Source organism: Condylostylus longicornis, unplaced genomic scaffold (assembly GCF_029603195.1).
Source record: "Condylostylus longicornis isolate FDR11 unplaced genomic scaffold, ASM2960319v2 ptg000107l, whole genome shotgun sequence".
Taxonomy (NCBI): Eukaryota; Metazoa; Arthropoda; class Insecta; order Diptera; family Dolichopodidae; genus Condylostylus; species Condylostylus longicornis.
In genome coordinates, this window is record NW_026578075.1 from 4,014,630 (window position 1) to 4,035,597 (window position 20,968).

General features: G+C 23.1%; 3 protein-coding genes across 3 annotated transcripts in view; 1 reads left to right on the forward strand and 2 right to left on the reverse strand.

Moving 5' to 3' along the window:
* Nucleotides 1-20,968, forward strand: part of LOC129614239 (sodium-coupled monocarboxylate transporter 1) — a 46,324-nt gene that overhangs the window by 779 nt on the left and 24,577 nt on the right. The gene's annotated exons all lie outside the window — the stretch shown is intronic.
* Nucleotides 2,585-5,600, reverse strand: LOC129614242 (glycine N-methyltransferase). Its single transcript, XM_055528728.1, has 4 exons — nt 5,277-5,600; nt 3,316-3,443; nt 2,984-3,240; nt 2,585-2,903 (listed from the first exon to the last, which is right to left on the reverse strand). The coding sequence occupies exons 1-4, from the start codon at nt 5,507-5,509 to the stop codon at nt 2,637-2,639; spliced, it is 885 nt and encodes a 294-aa protein (XP_055384703.1). The 5' UTR covers nt 5,510-5,600; the 3' UTR covers nt 2,585-2,636.
* On the reverse strand, nt 13,582-20,545 carry LOC129614241 (zinc finger protein 567). The gene is made up of 5 exons (XM_055528727.1): nt 20,233-20,545; nt 17,275-17,409; nt 14,992-15,815; nt 14,835-14,931; nt 13,582-14,510 (listed from the first exon to the last, which is right to left on the reverse strand). Exons 1-5 carry the CDS (start codon nt 20,417-20,419, stop codon nt 14,371-14,373), a joined length of 1,383 nt encoding a protein of 460 aa, XP_055384702.1. The 5' UTR covers nt 20,420-20,545; the 3' UTR covers nt 13,582-14,370.

Sequence of the window (20,968 nt, forward strand, 5' to 3'; positions counted from 1 at the left end):
GCGCGACAACTGCCTATAAGTATGCATCCTTCGAGTATGTGAAATCGATATATTATTTGAGTTTTAGCATGAAAAAATGTAAATACCGGCATATATCGTTACAAGGAACATCGATAAATATTTGCCATCCCTTGTCTGCAACATATTATTTATATATTTTTATAAAAAAAGCAATAAACATTATTATTATATCATAGACTAGACGTATATTAACATACATATGTATGTGTGTACCGATATTAGCGGAAAATTTATAATTACAATAATAAAAAATATTTTTGAATTTTTGTTAATGTTTGTTTGTTTCTTCTGTTTAACAAATTTGGCACCAAATCAGGAATCACAAAATATAAAAATAAATGTAGGTATGTATGACCATACATTTATGTGAAGGCCACACATTTTCGTGCACGCATAAAGAGTTCTTAGCTGGGATTCATTAAAAAATTGTTTATGAAAATGATTCAACTTTCAAAAAATTTTAGTTCGACTTAAATTTGACAACAAAAATGACGAACGATAATGATCAGTGAAAAAACATGGGAGATCAATTTAAATATAATTTAAAAAGCAATAATATTTTTATTGGATTATTTTTCAAGGAGCAAGGTAAATAAAAATTTTAGGCTATTTTAGCGCCGACTGTTATGTACACGGCGGTAATTTCGTTTGGTTTTAGGCCGTCCCGTTTATATAAATGTTCATTTTATATGAATTTTAATATTTTGCAGCGGGAATTCGATCTGTCGATCATATAGAAAGGAACATTTTTTAAAAAAAACTAAATAAAAATAATAATCTTAATAAGTATTTAGAATTCCTAGTAAAATTTAAATACACCCAATGGAATAAATTTTTTATTTTACTTCCATTTTCCATAAATTTTTTAAATAAAGCTTTAGTAAACATGATGTGATTTGCGAGGCACAAGACTGTGGTTTTGGAAAGTCCGTGGCGAATGGTTGTCTTATGTAACATACGTATATGTAGAAGATATCTGCTAAAGTTTTTATGATAAAGATTGAGATAAATCTCTATTGTATCCACAAAGAAAATCTGAGATATTCCAAAAAAAATTATGTAAATATTTCGGCTATATTATTTTCTCATTTTTTTCATGCAATAATACATCCCTCGCTTAACAGAAGCTCCTTATACTAAATTTCGGTTTTACGGAATACAAAAATTAAACCAAAATCTCTTTTTACGGAAAAATAATTGAATTTACGGAAAATTTTTACGAAAATACGAACAACAGTAGTATAAAAAATTAAAATTTTTTTAAGAAAAACTTATTTATAGGAATTGTAATTGCTTTTTTCCAAGAATTAAAATTTCTTGCTGATTCTTGTGGTCTAATGTTTTAATAGTAATAAAATCCTATTATATTTTTTGCAAATTAACAAGAAATATATGTACTCGTAACCTCTATAAGTTTAGGTAAAAAATTATGTGGTTGTAACGTAATGTAAACAAAAAGATTCGATTTTTAACGGAATTTTGATTTACGGACAACATTTCCGGAACATATGTATTTAATAACGCTTTTTTTATCTTTTTGATGTTGTTTGGAAAAGTGCTTTTTATATGGGTATGTAAATATTTTTGAAAAAGGTTGGATTAAATCATGTAAAGCAGCATTATTTCCTTTAAACAAGAGAAATTGTTACTTTTAAAAACAATCTACATAATATGCATTACGTTATTGAAATTTCTTTAATTCATATGTATACAGATATATAATAATTCATTGCATACAATTAGGATGGGCACAAGAAAAATATTGAAAGAAGCGTTAACATAATAGTTGAACTGAACGGTTGAGTCAGTTAATTTAATAATTAAGATAATTATATTAATTATCTTAATTATTAAATAAATTATACTTTTTGATGACATGTCATTATATCTGAAAAACCTTTCAGTTTCGGATACATAAAATGCCGAAAATTCAAATTTTAGCAATTTCAACAAGCAATAGCTTGGGAGGGGATGGAGGTGGAAAAAAGAGGAAAATAGAGGGTAATTTACTTTGTTCAAAAATTTAAAGTGTCATGAAAATTCAGTTTTTACTGCAATTTGGCGTTTATTTAATAAAAATAATTGTTTGTATTTTACAACTCAAATTTTTTAATATTTTACTCAGTAATTTTTATTTCTGTGTGTAATCAGGGGCATAAACAATGATCGCATCTAAGGATTTTTCGAAATAACTATTCACACTAGTTGTTTTGGTACTTTAATAGTTATCATTTTTGAGGCAAGCTGTTTTTCAAATTGCATTAAAGTGATGGGAAAGAAAGTGCCTATAATTGTAAATAAGGACGATGTTGTCTGAATAGAAGTTTCAGACATCATCGTCATTATTTTCTTAATCATTAGGAACTTTCAGAATTCAAAACAGTTTCTAAAGGAGCTTTTGTTAACTTAAATTGTAAACAAGAACGAGGAATTTTTTCAAAAATACTTTAGATTCAAGTCCTTAAATTATAACTTAAAAGTTTAAAATTGACTTTGAACTTGAGATTTTAATAAATGAACTTAGTTATTTCTGTTATAAATTACATATGTATAAGCTTAGAAATTGATGTTATTTAAAACGTATTTTTATTTTATATTGTACTTTTATATTTGCATCAATTTATTTTTTCCAATAAATGAATATAAAAAGCTGGTTTTGCGATTTCATTTAATGGTTTGAAATCCCCGAAAATTTTATGCTCAGCTTTATCTCCAAAAATATTTTTGACAGTTTTTGTAAAAACATCTAAAACATGTGGATAGTATGATAATCGAAATTCGTTTACTTCTCCATTTACTAATATTTGATAGTCCATAGTGACCATTGATGGTTTACCACAATACAATAGTACTGATGTTTTGATATCAACTGTGTGGGCAGTCTACAACAAAAAAAAAAAAAGAAATTTTTTTTTTTAAATATTCAATTATGAATGATCGCAGAATTTTTTTTTTTTCTTACGTTATAATATAAACTTTTCGCAGGTGTTGCTCCTGTTTCTAATATATTATCGTAATTTCTATGATCAATTAAAAGAATACCACCTTTCTTCAAACATTTCTTGAAGTTTGTTATTGCTTGCTTTTGTTCGCGTTGATCACCATAGGAATCCATCATGTGAGCGAAAGAATTCCCTAAGCAAACAACAGCATCAAAACCATCTCCAATAAAATGATGTATGTCATCGTAAAGTGTAAGCCAATTCGCTTCCTCTATTACTATATATAATTACATATGAAATTTGTATGAAATATAAATTTATTTTAACAAAATGCATATTATATTATGTATACTCCAATTATCAAATCCTGGTTCTTTTCTTCTGTTCCATCTCTCTTTTAATGCATATTTTAGCATTTTATCTGAAGCATCTATAGAAGCAACTTCAAAGCCTTCTTCAATTAACATAACTGAATCTACCCTGAAATTATTTCAAAAATTTTATTACGAATATTTTTAGGCAATAAATTAAATAACAATCAAAATTTTTAATGCCATCTTATGATTCATATATAATTTTATCACAAGTAAATTTTATCTGCTGGATTGGTAAATTGGGATCATATTTTAAAATTTACAAATTTCGAAATCACCCATTTAGTAATAAAATGACCTAGCACGTATCTAAACAAAAATATTATTAAATTTAAAAAATAAAATGTTTTGTTTTGCCATCTTTTGTTTTTTTATTTGTACAAATGTTTTAGTAAAATTAATATTTTATTTTAAGATTGTTTTTGGCTGCAAAAGTTATTTATGTTATTAATGATTAATTATTCTGTCGCAAGTTCTTATCAAATTCGATATTTTGTAAATACGTCAATTATTGAACTTTGCCTATTATGATCGATCGTCTTATTTTCCGTGACGTTATAAATTGGGAAATTTTTTTTACTTATTTACACGTCTTTTCCATGTGATTAGAAATTTTTTTTTTTAAAGTTTTTAAAACAAATGAAATTTGTTTCAAATACATGAAAAATTTTAATGAATTTCAAAAATGAAAAAGGTGAAAAATTTCCTTATTCACATATAAATAGAATTTACATAATTCTAAAAACTTGCGTTAAAAATATTCGAAAAAAATACAATTCGAAAATATTTCGGAAAATAAATTATTTCATAAAAAAGGCAAACTTCGCTTTAAGTTGGCTGTGACAACTGCATTGTTTGGAATTCTTTTCTTCTGAAAAACTGCTTTTCATAAGAAATTTCTGCATTTTGTTTTAGATTCATTAAAATTTCGTGACATCCAAAATGCAGTAAAAAATTTACTACAGTTTAACTGCATTATTAATGCTTTGTTCATTGACTCAAACAATTGCATTGTATATAGTCTCGATTCTTTCACTACGCTGTTATTTTTCTCACTGCATAGTTAAAACCCATTTTTGACAATTTAAAATTTGCTACATTGTATGAATTTTTTATTCTACATATAATATTGGTCCCAGGTACAATGTAGTACTACAATTATACTGCTTATATTGTAGACGTGGTAAAGTAATAATTGACTATATGATGAAACCTTTACCGTACATTTTGTTACCGTTTTATTAAAAATTTAGAAAAAAATTTTGGAACATTTATTTAAATAAATATTTTAACAATAGCATTTCATTATAATCAAATATTAATGTTATTTTTCACTGATCGCATTGCATATTGTATTAAGTATAATGTTACGTATATAGAGTAATTTCTTTATTGAAACTATTACAGAATAAATTCAAGGTTTTTAAAGAAAAGTATAAGAAAAAGTATAAATGAAAAATACATTTCACTAGCTTACTCCAACACTAACGTAGCTCAAAATTTGTACATTTGAGAAAAAAGAAATTTTAAGGTGTTGAAGTCAATATATTTTTCTCGTAAGCAGAAATTTTGAAGCTAAAGAAAAGGTGTTTTTGAACAAAAAAGAAATATTTTAAGTGTTTATCTCTATATAAAATCTCTGTTATCAGAAATCTTATTTTTTGAGTTATTTCACTGTTATATAGCAAATGAACCATTTGCTCAACCCTAAGAATTCTTGTCTATAACAAGAATGGATGAATAGAGTTAATAAATATGAACTTATGTATTTGTTTTTACAAAATAATCTTTAAATAAAATAATATAAAACTTTTCTGTTTTTTATAATTATAGTTTTCGTTTTTAATTATTCTTTGTGTAAATAGCACCTCACATATACAAAGATTTTTTTATTATTAAAAAATACGTAAGAAGTAACAAATAGAAATTAAATTCTTACCCAGTTCCACAAGCAACGTCTAAAATTCTTTTACAACCTTTTGCTCTCAAAATATCTATTAAAAATTTTTTATAATTGGCGGTTCGTGAACGTTTATCACCAATAAAAATTTCCCAAACTTTTGCTGCTTTACCATCTGCATATTGATCACGGATACCTTCTGCTGAAATACCTTCAGAACGTGCATGAAATACCGTATCCTGTGTTGCTGACATTTTTCTTTCCATTGCCATTTTACTTTAATTTTTTTTTTTTTTCAATTTTACTACACAATTTAATTCCTATATGATGAATTAAAATCAAATACTAAAAGTTTAATAATTTCTATTCTTCGATTTATATTACTTTCACAAAAGTTTCTAGCAACAATTTTTTTAATCTTCTTATCAAACTGAAATAAAAAAAATATTATTTTGACCTTAAGAACCCCCTTATTGAATCCAGTATGTTCTTAGTTTTGTTTTTATTAAATTTAAATGAATTATAAAACTAAAATAATAAATTGTTTCCTCTTTGAAATTCGTCAAATCTGTTAAATTCTATTCTAGTTCTTTATCAGTATTCCAGTATTACTTTCAATTAATGAATATTCTTTTATAATTAGGGTTTTTATCATTAAAGTAATTTTGAATTAATTCCAAATTTTTGTATAATTTCACTTTTAAAATATTAAGAAGAGAATGTTTTCTAACTAAGTACGTATTTGTTTTTGAACTCTGTAGCAATTTTTTCTTCTCTTCTACAAGTTCTTGGCCTGTGTTGATCTTGATATTTTAAATTTTTATAGTTCGTTAGTTACTCCGGCGAATTCAGCAGCAAAATCTTTGTTGGAGGAATGTTTTGTAATCTATATAAGTAAGTATGAGTGCTCGCAAGTACGTAGGGGGTAATCGTTAATGGTGAAATGCGACTTAATTTTGAATTTAACCTTTTGAATCTTAATCGATATTGCAGTTAATAAAAGTATTAAAACTTTTAATGTGGTCAACAGATATCTATGTATATTTTGTAGTGTAACCATTTCTGAAAATCAAAGTTGTCAATTATTGCCGGTAGGTCATATTGTTAAAATTTTTTGGAATTTTTGTAATAAAAATTTCAAATGCTGATTTTGTTTTTTGTACAAAATGGAACATTTTGAAGGCGATAAATAATTTTATTAAATAAAATCAAAAACTATTTGATTGCACGTAAAAGTTTTATGCGAACAAAAATTTTTTTTAGCATAAATTGTTGATTCCCTGTTGGTGATCGTCAGATGCAATTGTTGTCGATTTTCATTTTACATTATCGATTATTAAAAAACCATTTCTTATAGTTAACAGGTCTAACTACCGTATATTGCATATGTATGTACCTATGTACTATATTAATAAAAATATTTAAATATTTAATTTAATCAGTAGTATTCGATATTTGAAGATTTTTTTTTTTCTTAATTTTATATATTATGCACATAAGTATGTACATATGTTCATGTTTATGTTATTATCAAAAAATTACATGAAAATAAATATTGAATTGTATATATTCTATTGAATTGTATGTATGTATGTACGGAAAAAAATTGACCCTAGTAACTTTAAAATGTACGTATTATGCATGTACAAAAATACTAACGTGAAATTTTGACAAAAATACAAGAATCTTTAAATTTTTTTGTTATTTTATAGTAATAAATCTTGAAAGAGCTTCATTATCTATACGTCATGTACAACTCTAAAAAAAATATAAGAATTTTGTGCAGATGTAACAAATTCTTATCTTTTGAATTAATTTGCGCTGTCATGCGAATGTGTATATATGTACATATGTACATAATTATGTAAGTTTTCATACATGTTATGTAATTTTTCTATGGGATAAACTTGAGCTTCAAGTTATGCAAAAATTCTACCAGTAATACATATTTGAATTCAATTAAGGATTTAGCGTGTAATTAATCTTGTTAAGCACCATCATTTATTGGTATTGAATACATAAGAGTTGAGTATTTAAAATGGAATGCCTCTTTTTTTACTCTACATCATAAAGGTATTAACACGCTTCTTTTTTCGTAGAACCATGGTTCAAATAAATTAAATTATTCATGCAGTGTTTATTAGTAGATGATTATTTTTGTTTTGTTAATTTAGTTTTGTACTTAAAAAATATATGAGCACCAAAAAATTAAGTTTGATCAAACAAATGAAGTCGTCAAATCATTTTTACGCGTGCTAATGATTGATGTCATTTTAAATGAGAAGAAAAAACGTTAAAGAACATGAGATAAAAAAACGTTGATGTATTTTATAATATATAAAATCTATGCAAATGTATGTATGCAAGTTTAGTACAAGCATTTTTATTTAATATGTAATTAAATTGCATAGTGCCAAAATTTTTGTTTGTTGAAATTAGTTCCCAAGTTCAATCATCACAAACAAACTTAAATTAATTCTCAGTTTAATTTGCAATTTTGAAAAAATCTACAAGTGTTCAAAAATTTCTGCCTTTATTATCACATTTGATCTATACGATTACTGCTGTGGAAACTATTTTGTACTTAAAAAAAACAATGTCGGATTTACAGGATTTATTAGAATAAGTTTCTTTTAAATTTTGTTAATACTTTAATAAAAATTTTAAATTTATATTTCAGTGAACTCAAACAAGAAAATATTTAATTTTGTGGTTTTATTTTTGAAACTCTAAAAAGCAAATCACAATCCACAACTAAAAGAACTTTCACAACTAAAACAGCTTTTTTCTTATGATAATGAAGAATATGTAGTTTTTTTTAGCTGCACCTTTCTGTTGTCTAAGTTAGAAATGCGAAAGCATATTACATTATCAAAAACACCTAAGTATGTACGCAAATGCATTTTTTTATTTGCAAATGAAAATGACCGTCGCATTGATTGGTAATTTTTTGGAAAAGTGCTATGCAATAATATGCTGCTTTTCTCAAAATAATATTTTAATATTTAGCCCGAAATTTTTTTTATAAGGATTTATAAATTAGTCCCACTAAAAAATTATTGTTGACTATATTTTTTAAGAGCTTAAAAATTTAACTTTTTAAAATCAGGGCAATATACTGAATTTGCCACGATCAAGGGTTGATTGATATATTTCTTTCTTTAAAAATGAAACAACATTTAATTTTCAAACCACTTTATATTATACAATATTTTTTCCTGACTTAATTAATATGTTTCAAAGATTTAAATTAGATATTCTTTGATTTTACGCAATTTTCCATATATAACTAAGAAATCAAGAATATAATTTTCATTTTACTTTTTTTTTTTTTAATTTGCGAAATATTTTTATATTAAAGACGAAATATTAAGTTATTTTTAGCAAAATTGTTTTTCCATATCTCTATCCTTTTTTTTGTTTCTAAATTTTATTATACATAATATGTATACAAATAATAATAATATTTATAAAAATATATTTGTATATTTTGTATACATTACAATTATATAATAATAATAATTAATGTTTGTTTTAAAAATTCGCACACAACTAATCTTATACCTAGGCAATACAACGCAAAACTAATGAAACTAAGTAATATAATTTTTATAATGTAATTAATCTTTATCATCATTGATGTACATTTCCAATTCAAGCAATACAAAAATACCAAATTTACATTTTTTTTATTATTTATTTTATACCCTTTTACTAAATTACTTTATGTACCTTTTTTTTTATATAATACTTCATACATTATCCATAAAATACAATTTTGACTTAATCTTAATAAATTAATATGTAAATAGATTTTCTTTTTTTCTTTACACGATAAATGTTTCGGTTGTCATATTCTTTTTCATTGTTGTTTGAATAAATTTTCTTTATTGCACCTCACTCTTGCTTCAAAATTAAACAGAAAAATGTATGTAATAAAATAAAAGAAAATTAGAATTCTAATAACCTACTAACAAATTAGAAAAAACGAGAAAATACAAAAAAAATTATACATTTCAGGGATTATAATTTCAGTCTAGATTTAGTTACAAAATTGCACAGTCACATAGTAGGGAAAAACAGGAATTTTAAATAAATAAGCAAATATTTCATGTAATAGGAATTTTTTAGTTTTAGTTTATCAACTTGTTACAAAATATTTAAGAAAAAAATTAAATTATGAATTGAAGGTTTTAATTATGTATTGAAATTACACTGAAAAAATTATTTTCAAGCACATAAGTTTTAAGTGCAATTCCCAAAATCATTCCTTGCTTTACATAAATGCCTTAAATTTTTATTTAAATGACCATAAAAGAAATTTTCGTATTCGCGAGAAACATTCCATTTAATATTTTTATTATGTACATGAAAAAAATTAATAATAACATTCAAAATGTGAAATTGATTTCACCTATCTAACATGTTTTTATTGCCACAAAATAAAAGAAAAAACAAAATAAAACAAAATAAAATAAATAAATTAAAAATAAATAAACAAATTTACATCATACTGAAACAATTTTCTAAGAAACATACTTCCTAACATAAACCGAAAATATTTTTATGATTTCTTACAAATAAAAAAAAAAAGATGAAATCTAATATTTCAATACGGGTGTGCATAATATAATTTCGCAAATTTAATAGTTAATATTTTTTTTTTTTAAACAAATCATCCATAGATTCTTAGAGACAATAATTATTAACCATTTATGCAATTAATTTACCCTTGAAATACGTTTAAATATTTGTTTAAAAATTCAACCTTATACTTTAAATACACAATTTATTATAAATTTATTGATCAATATTAGTGTGTTTCATATACAAGATATAGAATGAAATGAATTAATTGCAATTAATACACTATAAAAAAAAATATTTTAAATTTATGTAATATATAATTATATGTATATAATATATATTCTTTGTTGAATTTTTATTCACATCAAAATTTTAAAATTTCATCTAATAGGCGGAAATTTTTAAGAAAATTCCTCACGAAGTTTAACAAATTATGTATATTTTGGAAATTGTTAAAAAGTTTTTTTTTTTTTGGTTGTTTTTTGTTTTTTTTTTATGATTGTTTTTCGTCCTAAAATTTTGATAAAAACATTTATTTTGTATTAAATATTTGTACTTTGAATTTGAGGTCTTTTAGAAACTTTCAATATATAAAGTTGTTATTTTTATTTTTTGTTTTATTTTATTAATAATTTTCAATTATTTAGTTTTCCATAAATCGGTTTTGTGAGTTGAACTATGAATATTTGTTTTACACCTGTTTTACTTATAATTACAATCAATTTGAATTTAATAATAAGTATATAATTATATTTTTTTACTCAATAATTTTATTATGTGATTTTGAAATATTTTAAATCGGTATTTCATATTTTTAATTTTATATATACTAAACATTTTTTTGTACTGATTTAGATATTATTTAATAATAGAATAATATATTCAATTTAAGTTATTTTTTAATTTGGTTTTTAAACTGTCTCTGATTATTTTAAATGGTAATATGAATATATTTATTTTAAAATAATTTCAAATATCAGGAAAAAAAAAATGTAAAATGTTTTAAATAATTGGCATAGATGTTTTTCCTTAACAAAATTTCTGACAGAAAATGAAAACCTATAAAAAGAAAAATGCAATAGTAATATTCTGAAAGTTAATTAAAAAAAATAAAATAATTTTTTTTGGAACTGCTTAGTCTAACATTCTCCACACTTTTATAAAATTTCTAACTACCTTTTTTAATTTAAAATATTATGCAATTCTCAAATTCATTTATAATTTATGTAAGTACCGAATTAAAATATTACAAAACGAATATAAAAATATGAAATATAAATGCACATATATAATAATTTATTTATGTTTACAAATATTTTTTTATCTTAAAAGTAAATATATATTAATGAACTTCTATATAAAACATACATAAGAGAAAATTTAGCATATTTTGTGTTATATTTTTTAATTTTATTTTATTTTTTTTTTTATTACAAATAGCAAATTCAATTGAATTTAAAATTCACTGGTAACAAGTAAAAGGATTAAGTTTCAAATTACGTTTTAATTGTAATGTTTATATATCTACGTTGTATATAAGATAGATAAAAATCTATATAATGTAATACATTTTTGTTTTTTGTATTTATATTTTGTAAAATGGTGTATATATGAGGTATAAGTGAAATTTAGTTAATTGTTAAATTTTAATTTTAAATTTTTGTTTTTATTTTTTCTTTTGCTATATCCAAAGAGTGCTACGTAATAATTTTTCAGTTGTTTAGTTTTTGTTTGCTTCATTTGTTGATGTACATTTTGTATGAGCTTTTATTATAATTTTTTGTTAGAAAAAATTTTTTTTCTTTGCACTTACAATGTATGTAATAATATTATTTTTAATCTAAAATATAATCTAAATAATTTTTAAAAGTGTAAGTAATTTTATTATTTTATTTTCTTAAAAATCAATATTTTTAGTAACTATTGTTGTAGTGTCCTTATTTTCTATTATGAATTTGTATTTTTGTAATTTTTGGCTCGTGTTTTTTTTGTTTGTTTTTTTTTTTATTTTTTTTGTAATTGTACCTTTTAAAATTTCATTGTTTTTTTAACTGAAGACATTAAAAATTCATTCTTATTTTTAATATTTTGAAGTCATCTGATTTTGCATTTACATATTTATGATTTGTACTGGTATTTTAAAAGTTAAATAAATGTTTTTCAGGTGGCTTCAGTTTATGAACTAAATTTCTTTTGTCGGATATATCAGAATATTTAAAATTTACCCAAAGTTTTCTTTTGTTTTTTGTATAACTATCATAAAAAGTTTTGTACTATTTTGCATTTGTGTGAACATGTAGTTTGTTAAAAGGAGAATTTAAACTACAATTAAGGCGGTGCATTTTGACAACGAAATTATTGATTTTAATGTTTTATTTTTTTTTTCAAAAGAATATTATTTCAATAACACAGTTTGAAGTTATTTTTGCGTTTAATTAAAAATTGAATTTGATCCGTTTTTAAATTCACTTTGATTTAATATTCGGTAAAGATTTTGGTATGGTACATTATTGTTTACGTGTATTTACCATACATTATACTACTAAATGCGACAAATTAATATGATGAAATTAATTTAAAAATTCATCACTTACATAATAGCAATTTAAAAGATCTCTTACAAATATTTTTTTTTCGCCTATTTTCTTAATTTTATCACATTTATTGTATATGGACTAATCTAAGTTTATCATTGCACCGCTTTAATGACGATTCAATTTATGATCATTACATCGATTAAATTTTTATAATTTATGGCATTTAGTGACATAATGTAGTTCTAATTTGATTTAAAATTATCAAACTAGCTAAAGTTAATACAATTAATTTTATATTTTTTAAATTTCTATTTTTAATATGAATCAATTAAATATTAAGAGAAAAATAAAAAGTAAATTCAATTCAAAATTTCACGGTATTACTCATATCAGGTATCAGTATATTTTTGAATACAAGTATTATAATATTGTCAAAAATTATTTGTGAATATAATTTTGAATCTTAGGATTACTTTATACTTAAAATATTCTGTTTTTTATTTTTTTTTATCACTTAAAATAATCAAATAGAAAAAAAAATATTTTTTTAAACAAATATAAAAATTTGATCACAGCGACCTAAAAATTATATAAAAAGCAATTATATCTAAAACTGAAAATTTTCTTTTTTGTTTTTTGTCTTTTTTTGTGTGTGTTTGTTTGGATTCTTAATTAATTACTTCATAATAACATCTATGCGTTTTACAGATAAAGAATTATGTTATTTTTTTTTTGAAAAAATTTTCAAACTTTAATGTTTTAACATCGTGTTAATTTAAAATGAAGTACAGATTTCAATTTATCCGCATTGTGTCCATATAGGCTTGCTTTGCAATCATTTTTTTTTTCTGTTACAAAAGACATTCTCCTAAAGCCTAATATTTTATACAACAATGTTATAATAATTAATGTATGTTAGATTAATTTAAATATTTTTTTTCACAATATTTTTAACTCCACATGAAGCTGATTTAATGCTAATAATTATTTATTAAAGAAAATCTAAAATTACAGTATGAATATTTTTATTAAAATATAAATTTGAAATTTGTTTACTATTAATCAAATATATTTTAACATGATGAATGATCATTTCGTTTTTTTTATAAGCTTCAAGTTTTTACATTTTTGTAAAAAAAGTTTCTGTAATAAGTTCGTTGAGTTATTTTTTATAATCACGAAATTATCAATAAGATATTGAATGAAAATAATTTTTTTAGTAATTGAGAATATTAAAAATTCTTCACTTTCTTTTTTTTTTGAACGAAAAATAATGGATTTGCTGAAAGTTATTTATACAAAATAAGAAATTCTAGTTATTCTTTATTCTAAATAAAATTAATTTCCCAATAAAAATGATGTAAGATTAAATTGCAAACATTGTGTAGCAGTTATACAAGTTATCGTTTAAATGCGGTTGTATACTAAGATGTTTTATAATTACAATAATACTTATAGATTGCACTTAATTTTAACTGATGAAATCTGAATTCTATTTCTAATTCTTTCTGTTTACGTTTAATAAAAATTGTTAAATTAACAGATATGAACTGATTATAAATTTTAAAAATTTAACATTGTACAATCCACAAAACTATTAAAGGAATTTTTGTTAACATTAACTAAAATCCAAATTGCAGAGTTCATAATATACTACATAAGCTCCTTCCTTGGTTTTTAATAAAACCTTCAATTTTGAACTCATAAAAAAAAGAAATTTTTTTTTTAGAAAACTTAAATATTTTTTTTTTAAATCTAAATTGTCTAATTAATAAAATTAATTAATATTTTTTAAAGAGTATAAATGAAAATAAATTAAAAACAAAATATGTTTTTTTCATTTTGTCGTAGTCAGTTGTATCCTAAGGATTCCTGATGAGCTTTATTACTTTTCAAATCTAAATTTAGATAAATTTTTCAAAATATTAAGATATTTTGCAAAATTTATCTATTTTTTAGACGCCTTGGATGAAATGTAATATAGCTTACCAGAAATCCTTATACGAACTTCAGGAGGCCTGTAATTGTCCATCTGCAGCAACCTGCGAATTAGTATTGTTTGGATTACCAGATGCAGATACTTCAGATTTGACACGTCTCGCAATATGAGAACGTGTATGTTTACGCAAATGATCTTTGCGATAGAAACCTGAAAAGTATTTAAAAACGTTGATGTTAAAAAAAATTTAAAGATATAAAGTAAAATTTTTTTTAAACAAATAATTTCATTTTATTTGTCCCGTGCTTTGAATAAAGCAGTAAAAAATGTACATATACTTGAAAATAGTTCAAATACTTGGTGAAAAACAATTGGTATACGCAAGGAGGATTGAGTTCTTTTTGTTAACCACTTATTCTCGTTTGAAAATGTGAGAATAAGAATATAATAATATTTGATTAATCCATTGAATATTAAGTACATTAAGTAAGTTAAGTAATTTTGAATTAAATTTTTATTTTGTAAATTTGTTACCTTTTCCACATTCCTGACAGACATGTTTTTTCTCTCCAGAATGTATTACAATATGAAGTGTCAGTTGCTCCTTTCTTTTGAAGGATTTCAAGCAAATCTGTAAATTTAAAATTTTTTCTTATATGCATTAAAAAAAACATTTTTTTTATTTACTCACATTGCATACGTGTGGTCTGTCTGGAATATGAGACAATTTATGTCTTGTTAAGTGGTCTTTACGTTTTAATGCAGCATTGCATACATCACATACAAATCTACGTTCTACGGCATGCGATATTACATGCTGTTCTATCAAACTTCTGTCAGGATAAGCCATCTGACATTCTGGACAACAAAATAAAGTTGATCCGTCCAAAGCCTTAGTTTCACGAATCTCTCCAGGTTTAGGTCTTGGTTTCTTTTCTTTCGGAATTTTCTTCTTTTTAGTTTTCTTTGTACCAGTTCCTCGACCACTTGGAGTAGTAGTTGTATTGGTATTAGTTGTAGTCGATTCTGGAACATTAGGTATATGTTGTCCATTATTTTGTACAGGTTCCAAACCATTCATGTCATTTAATGTTTCATTATTTGTGACAGCTGGATGATTGTTATGTTGATGTTGCTGTTGTTGTTCTTGCTGTGACTGTTGTTGGGGTTGAGATAATTGGTGCTGATGTTGTTGTTGTTGCTGTTGTTGTTGATGTTGGACATTACTTAAACCTATACCAGCCAAATTTGTGCCATTTTTAAAGATATCAGTTTTTATATTGAAACCTGAACTCGATTGGTCCAAATTGCCTAAATTTATATTTGGCGATTGAATTTGTGAACTAGCAATACCTGTTGATTCTTTTTTTATTGTTTCTGAATATTTAAGAAAATGTTGAATTGAAATTGGTAGCGTAGCAGACAGCAAATGAGATGAATAGTCAACAGTGTTTGCTGAATTAGCTAAGGTTTGCCAAGATTGATTTACATTTTGAAGAATTTGTTGATTAATAACTATAAATTTTAAGTAACAAAGTTAATAATGCTATAACTTAATGTTTAAAATTGAATTGATCTCGGCAATAATGAGTTTAAGGCAAATCAAGACACGAATAAAAAAAATTCAAAAAAATCAACTGAAATGGTAAAAAAAAAAGTAAGAGAATATTTAATTTAAAAACAAATAAAAATAAAAATAAATAAAAAAAATTAACGCAAAATGTTTTTAGTGTTAACTTAATCCCAGTTAATTCAAATACATGTGATTTTTTAAGCAAATTTCATATTTTTACTGCTTTAAAGTATGTTAATGATTATTTGGTATGATATCCTAAATATGCACTCTAAATTTTTAAAATATTTATCATCGGATAATCGGATGTTGAGAAACATACATGATTATAAATTTTATTGGTAAATAATTCTATTTAAGAATTTTCGAGAAATACAAATACTAAAATTTTTTCCATACATTTCGTACATTATATAATATAGAATTTACATAAACAAAAGAACCACGAATATGATTATTTATAATGAGAATTTCTTATTAAGTAATAATCATATGTTAATAAGGTTAATTTTTGCACGAAATTTATAGGCCAATCAAATGAATGCAACCGGCAGAATTATTATCAAAAATCATTTCCCAAAAATATATAGATATGCTTATATATACATATACAAACTTTTTGTATATCAATTATTTTTACAAAAATTATTCTTAATTGTTTTGTAATAGAATGTGTTGATTTAAATATACAACAGATGAGTTTTATATCAGGAAGCTTATTTATATTAAGGTGTATACATATCTTTTTTACTTTGTTCTAATGTCAATTTTGTATAAGACCATCAAAGCTCTTTCATTTTTCCGGTTTTACAATCTTATTTATTAAATATATAAAACCTAAAATATTTAAATAGATTCTCGTATATTTTAATTTGTTTAATAAAATTAAAATATTATTTTAAATCAAAAGATTGATCTTTAATTACAAAAGGTTCGTGTAAGTTTTTGCAGGAAAATGTTCTGAAATTTTTTAAAAAGCTTAAAAAAGTTTTTTTTTCCTTTTTAACATGGACAAAAATAGATACAAGGACATTCATTTATTAGAGGAATATATTATAAAAAAAATCGGCTGTTGTCAGTAAGTTGAACCACTGAACTTATATACTTATGTGTGTATTCATATATAGACACCATCATATCGTTTTAAAATGAAATATATTAAAAAAAAAATTCGTGCAAAAAAAGGATTTTTAAATTTTTGCTTAATTTTTATATAATTTTTTTATACACAAATAAATAACGTATAAAAACAAAATATTAAACAATAAGTCAAGAAAAAATTTCAAATAAAATGGAAACATATACAATAATATTTAAAATATATAAAAAACAATAAATATATTTAATGTAGAAGCAAAAAAAAGAAATGCTTATTAGGAAAGAATGTGAATTTTTTTTTACCTTCTTCCCGATCTCTTTCCAATTTTGGATGAATTTTCGGCTTATGCTCTATATTCGTATTGAGGAAATTCAAATCCGGCTGTGGTTGTGAATAAGGAATCGATAAATTTTGGCCGTACTGCATAGCGTTAACCACTTAAATTTTTTTTTTTAATTAAATTTTTTAAAAAATATTTAAATTTAAAATTTTTTAAAATATTAAATATTAAGTTTAACTGCAACAAAGATAAAAATCCTATATACCAATTTATACAATGAAATTTAAAGGGAAACTTTTCGTGGCAATTCCATATGATTAATAAAATCAACTAAAAGTAATATTACGTGTAGGTATAACAAAAATGTGTATAAAAAATATACATCAAACCACATTCTCTATAATAAATATAATAGGAAGATTTCTATTGTACATAGGTACTTGTATGGTATATAATAAAAGCAATATGATAAAAAAATAAAACTGATTAACAGCCAGTTTACCTAATTTTGGGCAAACAAAAATTTGTTAGATTGTTATAAAATCAAAATTCGTTTTCTTCACAATTATTTTAAAATTATTTTAAATTTCATCTAAAGTGAGGGATCAATTTCAGGGGAAATTTTCTTAATTAGTTCGTAAATAATGTAATCTCCGTTACTGAATTGTCAAATATTTAATTCTTAAAAAATTCCTTTATACAATTTTTAATACTTTTAGACAAAATTTAATTAATAAAAGTTCTTAAAACTTTCTTACAGAAGATTAATTGTACTATGATTTAATAATATATTTTGCATTTAACCAGTTTTCACAATCGATGGAATTTGAGAATAAATATTGATAAAAAATACAAAAGCTTAGTCAAGGATATGTAGCCGGGAATTGCAAAATAATTTTTTTTTTTTGTGAGAAATATAAACAAAAATGTAACGATATTATAAAATTGGAGAATCCTGTAAAAAATATTACCACTTGATTTTAAAATGAAAGATTTTTATTTCTTGTAACATTTTAACAACAAAATATATAAGTACATATGTAGATAAAATGTATAAATGAACATTTTATATTTGTGTTTTAAATGTTTAAAAAAATTGAATTGTTAAGGATGAAATTTTTATTACATATTGAAGGATATCCTATGTAATATGAGAGCTTTTTAATTTAATATATAAGAAAATTTTAACATATGAAAGAAAATAAAAGCTTAAATTAATCGAGGTACTATACATAACATTTTTATATGCATACATCATTGTTTAGAAAATATATGTAAAATGTATGTAAGTATGAATACATATAAGGAAATTTTTAAATTTGTGTGTATACATTTTATATACAATTTTTACATAATATGTAAGCATAATAAATATAATAAAATCGTATATATAGCTTCAAAAACACAAGTCCTTGAATACGATATTACCGTTTTTGTTTTTCAAAGACGTAGCATTCCATAATATAAACCCGAAATAAAATGTCGTAATACAATATTGTTTTAGTATATTACATTTAATTTTATAAAATATATTTTTATTTTTATTCTCAAGAATTCAAAATATCTGAAAAGCATATACTTCCTTTAATATTGTACAAATTAATGATTTTATTAAAAATAATTTTATAAATGAAAAAAAATTGTTTTTTTCTAACTTTTTCTTTGAAACAAAAACGGTAATACTATTTAAGATTTGGGGGGTATGAGAATTTTTGTCGGCAGTAAATTATTTTTGATATATTATGCACATGTTATCTAAAGTGAACAAATCAAATGGCCGCGGCAAAAAGAAAAAAAAACGAAAAAGAAATAACGAAATAGTGTTTTTTTTTTCCAAAACTCTCTTAGTTCAAAGGTGACAGTATACTACCTATTTGCCGCTGCATGAATATTTGAAACGAATTTTTAAGTTTCAATTAATTGCAAAATATGAATAGGGGAATAAATATAAATTTGATCTTATATTATAAGTAGCTGAAAACGTAGCTAAAAATTCTTGACACAACTAGAGCTATTTCTCTTATTACCTTAAATTAAAAACATAAATTCAAAGGAGATTAATAATTTTATAAATAAGTTATTTAAAGCATCAAATCAATCAAACGAATTTCCAATTTAAATCTTTTGAATTTAAATTTTTTAACTTTTTTAGAATAACCATATTGCGGAATCCTGTACCTACTTATTTAAATTTCCAATTTTTAAAAATCAAGTTTTATATTCTTATTTAGATGGAGCTTTGTATATAAGGACAAAAGACGACATGTTTTATACTTAAAATTCTTCACGCATACACCTTTGTATACGCAATTTTCATATATATATATATATATAAGTATAGTTATATTTATATATATATATATACTTATATATTAAGTTAAATACAATATATAAAACATTTATATTTATGTATATATATCCTGATATGTTATATATATATATATATATAAATATAATATATGAATAAACAAATAAAGTAGAATTTTTATTTATGCATATGTATGTATTTATATATATATATAATTATGTGAATATATACATTTTTACATGCATACGAAAAACTTATATATGTACATAAATAAAAAAAAAAAAGTACCAATAAGCATATAGGTACATAGTTTGTAAGGAAAGAGGATGAAATTTAAAGTGAACTGTGTAAAGAATTTTTTTGCTTTCGCATTAGTCCTCTAGCTTGTTCCGTGCCTGTTTTCTTATTTTGGTGTGAAGGCATAGGAAAGAACTGTGTATACATGAATATGATATGTTAGGGTTGATGATTATATGAGGAAAGAACTAAAAATCGATATAAACGCCATTAGAGGCAAAAACATTTTTTTTTGTATACGTTTCCATGTATACGTAAATTATTTTAGGTTGTAAGGTCGAGTGTATAAAACTTCCCCTAAAAAAGCCTTTCATATTTAAAAAAAAAAAAATTTTTTTTGCTAAAATTACAAAAATATATGATAAACTTTCTTACCGGAAGTCGAATTTTGATTAAAATGATTTCCATTTGTTTGATAGCGTTGTGTGTGATTATCCTGTATTCCGACAGTACCATTCAAACTGGGTGTTGAAAATGCACCGGGTGTTTGATTATCATGACCAAATTTTGCTGCAAACTGGTGTATACCGGAAAACGGCCCACCAAATGCTGAGAAATTCATTCTATGACTTTTATTTTCCTTCTTTTTTTTTAATTTTTTTTTTTTATACTTTCTTTCTGTTAAAAAATTTGTTTCAGTTTTAAGGAAATATACCGGCTCCTTAAATTTGTACTTGAGGTTATTGCTGATTAAACAAATTAATTATACCTAATTTGGTATAATATAAAGTCAATTATTTTTTTAAAAATCCATAATCTTAATTTCTAAAATAATTATTTTAAAATATTGCTCAAAAAAAAAAAATTATGAAATACAATGTAATTCAAATAAACTCGCAAGAGTTATGGTCTTATAGAATTTATTTTTCAACTTTATATTAATGTTATATTAATTCCATATTATTTAGAAAAAAAAATTTAAGTTTTGATAGTTACAATTAATAACATAGTTTAAAAAAATGGTTTAAATACCAATAATTAACAAGAGTACAAGAATTTTTTTTTGTAATTTTGTTGTTTGCACCAACTATTGAAATTATGAACATTACCCCCGGCAGGAAATTAATTTAAATGATTTTAATTGTATTCAAGGATATTAGAAAATATTTTC

Bases quoted from the DNA above. Each gene is read 5' to 3' on its own strand.
- LOC129614242 (XM_055528728.1), bottom strand. From the start codon at position 5,509: ATGGCAATGGAAAGAAAAATGTCAGCAACACAGGATACGGTATTTCAT. The intron at 3,444-5,276 runs GTAAGAATTTAA...AAATAATTTCAG, and splicing joins GACGTTGCTTGTGGAACTGG to GGTAGATTCAGTTATGTTAA. The intron at 2,904-2,983 runs GTAAGAAAAAAA...TTTTTGTTGTAG, and splicing joins CGAAAAGTTTATATTATAAC to ACTGCCCACACAGTTGATAT.
- LOC129614241 (XM_055528727.1), bottom strand. From the start codon at position 20,419: ATGAATTTCTCAGCATTTGGTGGGCCGTTTTCCGGTATACACCAGTTT. The intron at 17,410-20,232 runs GTAAGAAAGTTT...AAAAAATTTAAG, and splicing joins TAATCAAAATTCGACTTCCG to TGGTTAACGCTATGCAGTAC. The intron at 14,932-14,991 runs GTGAGTAAATAA...TTAAATTTACAG, and splicing joins ACAGACCACACGTATGCAAT to ATTTGCTTGAAATCCTTCAA.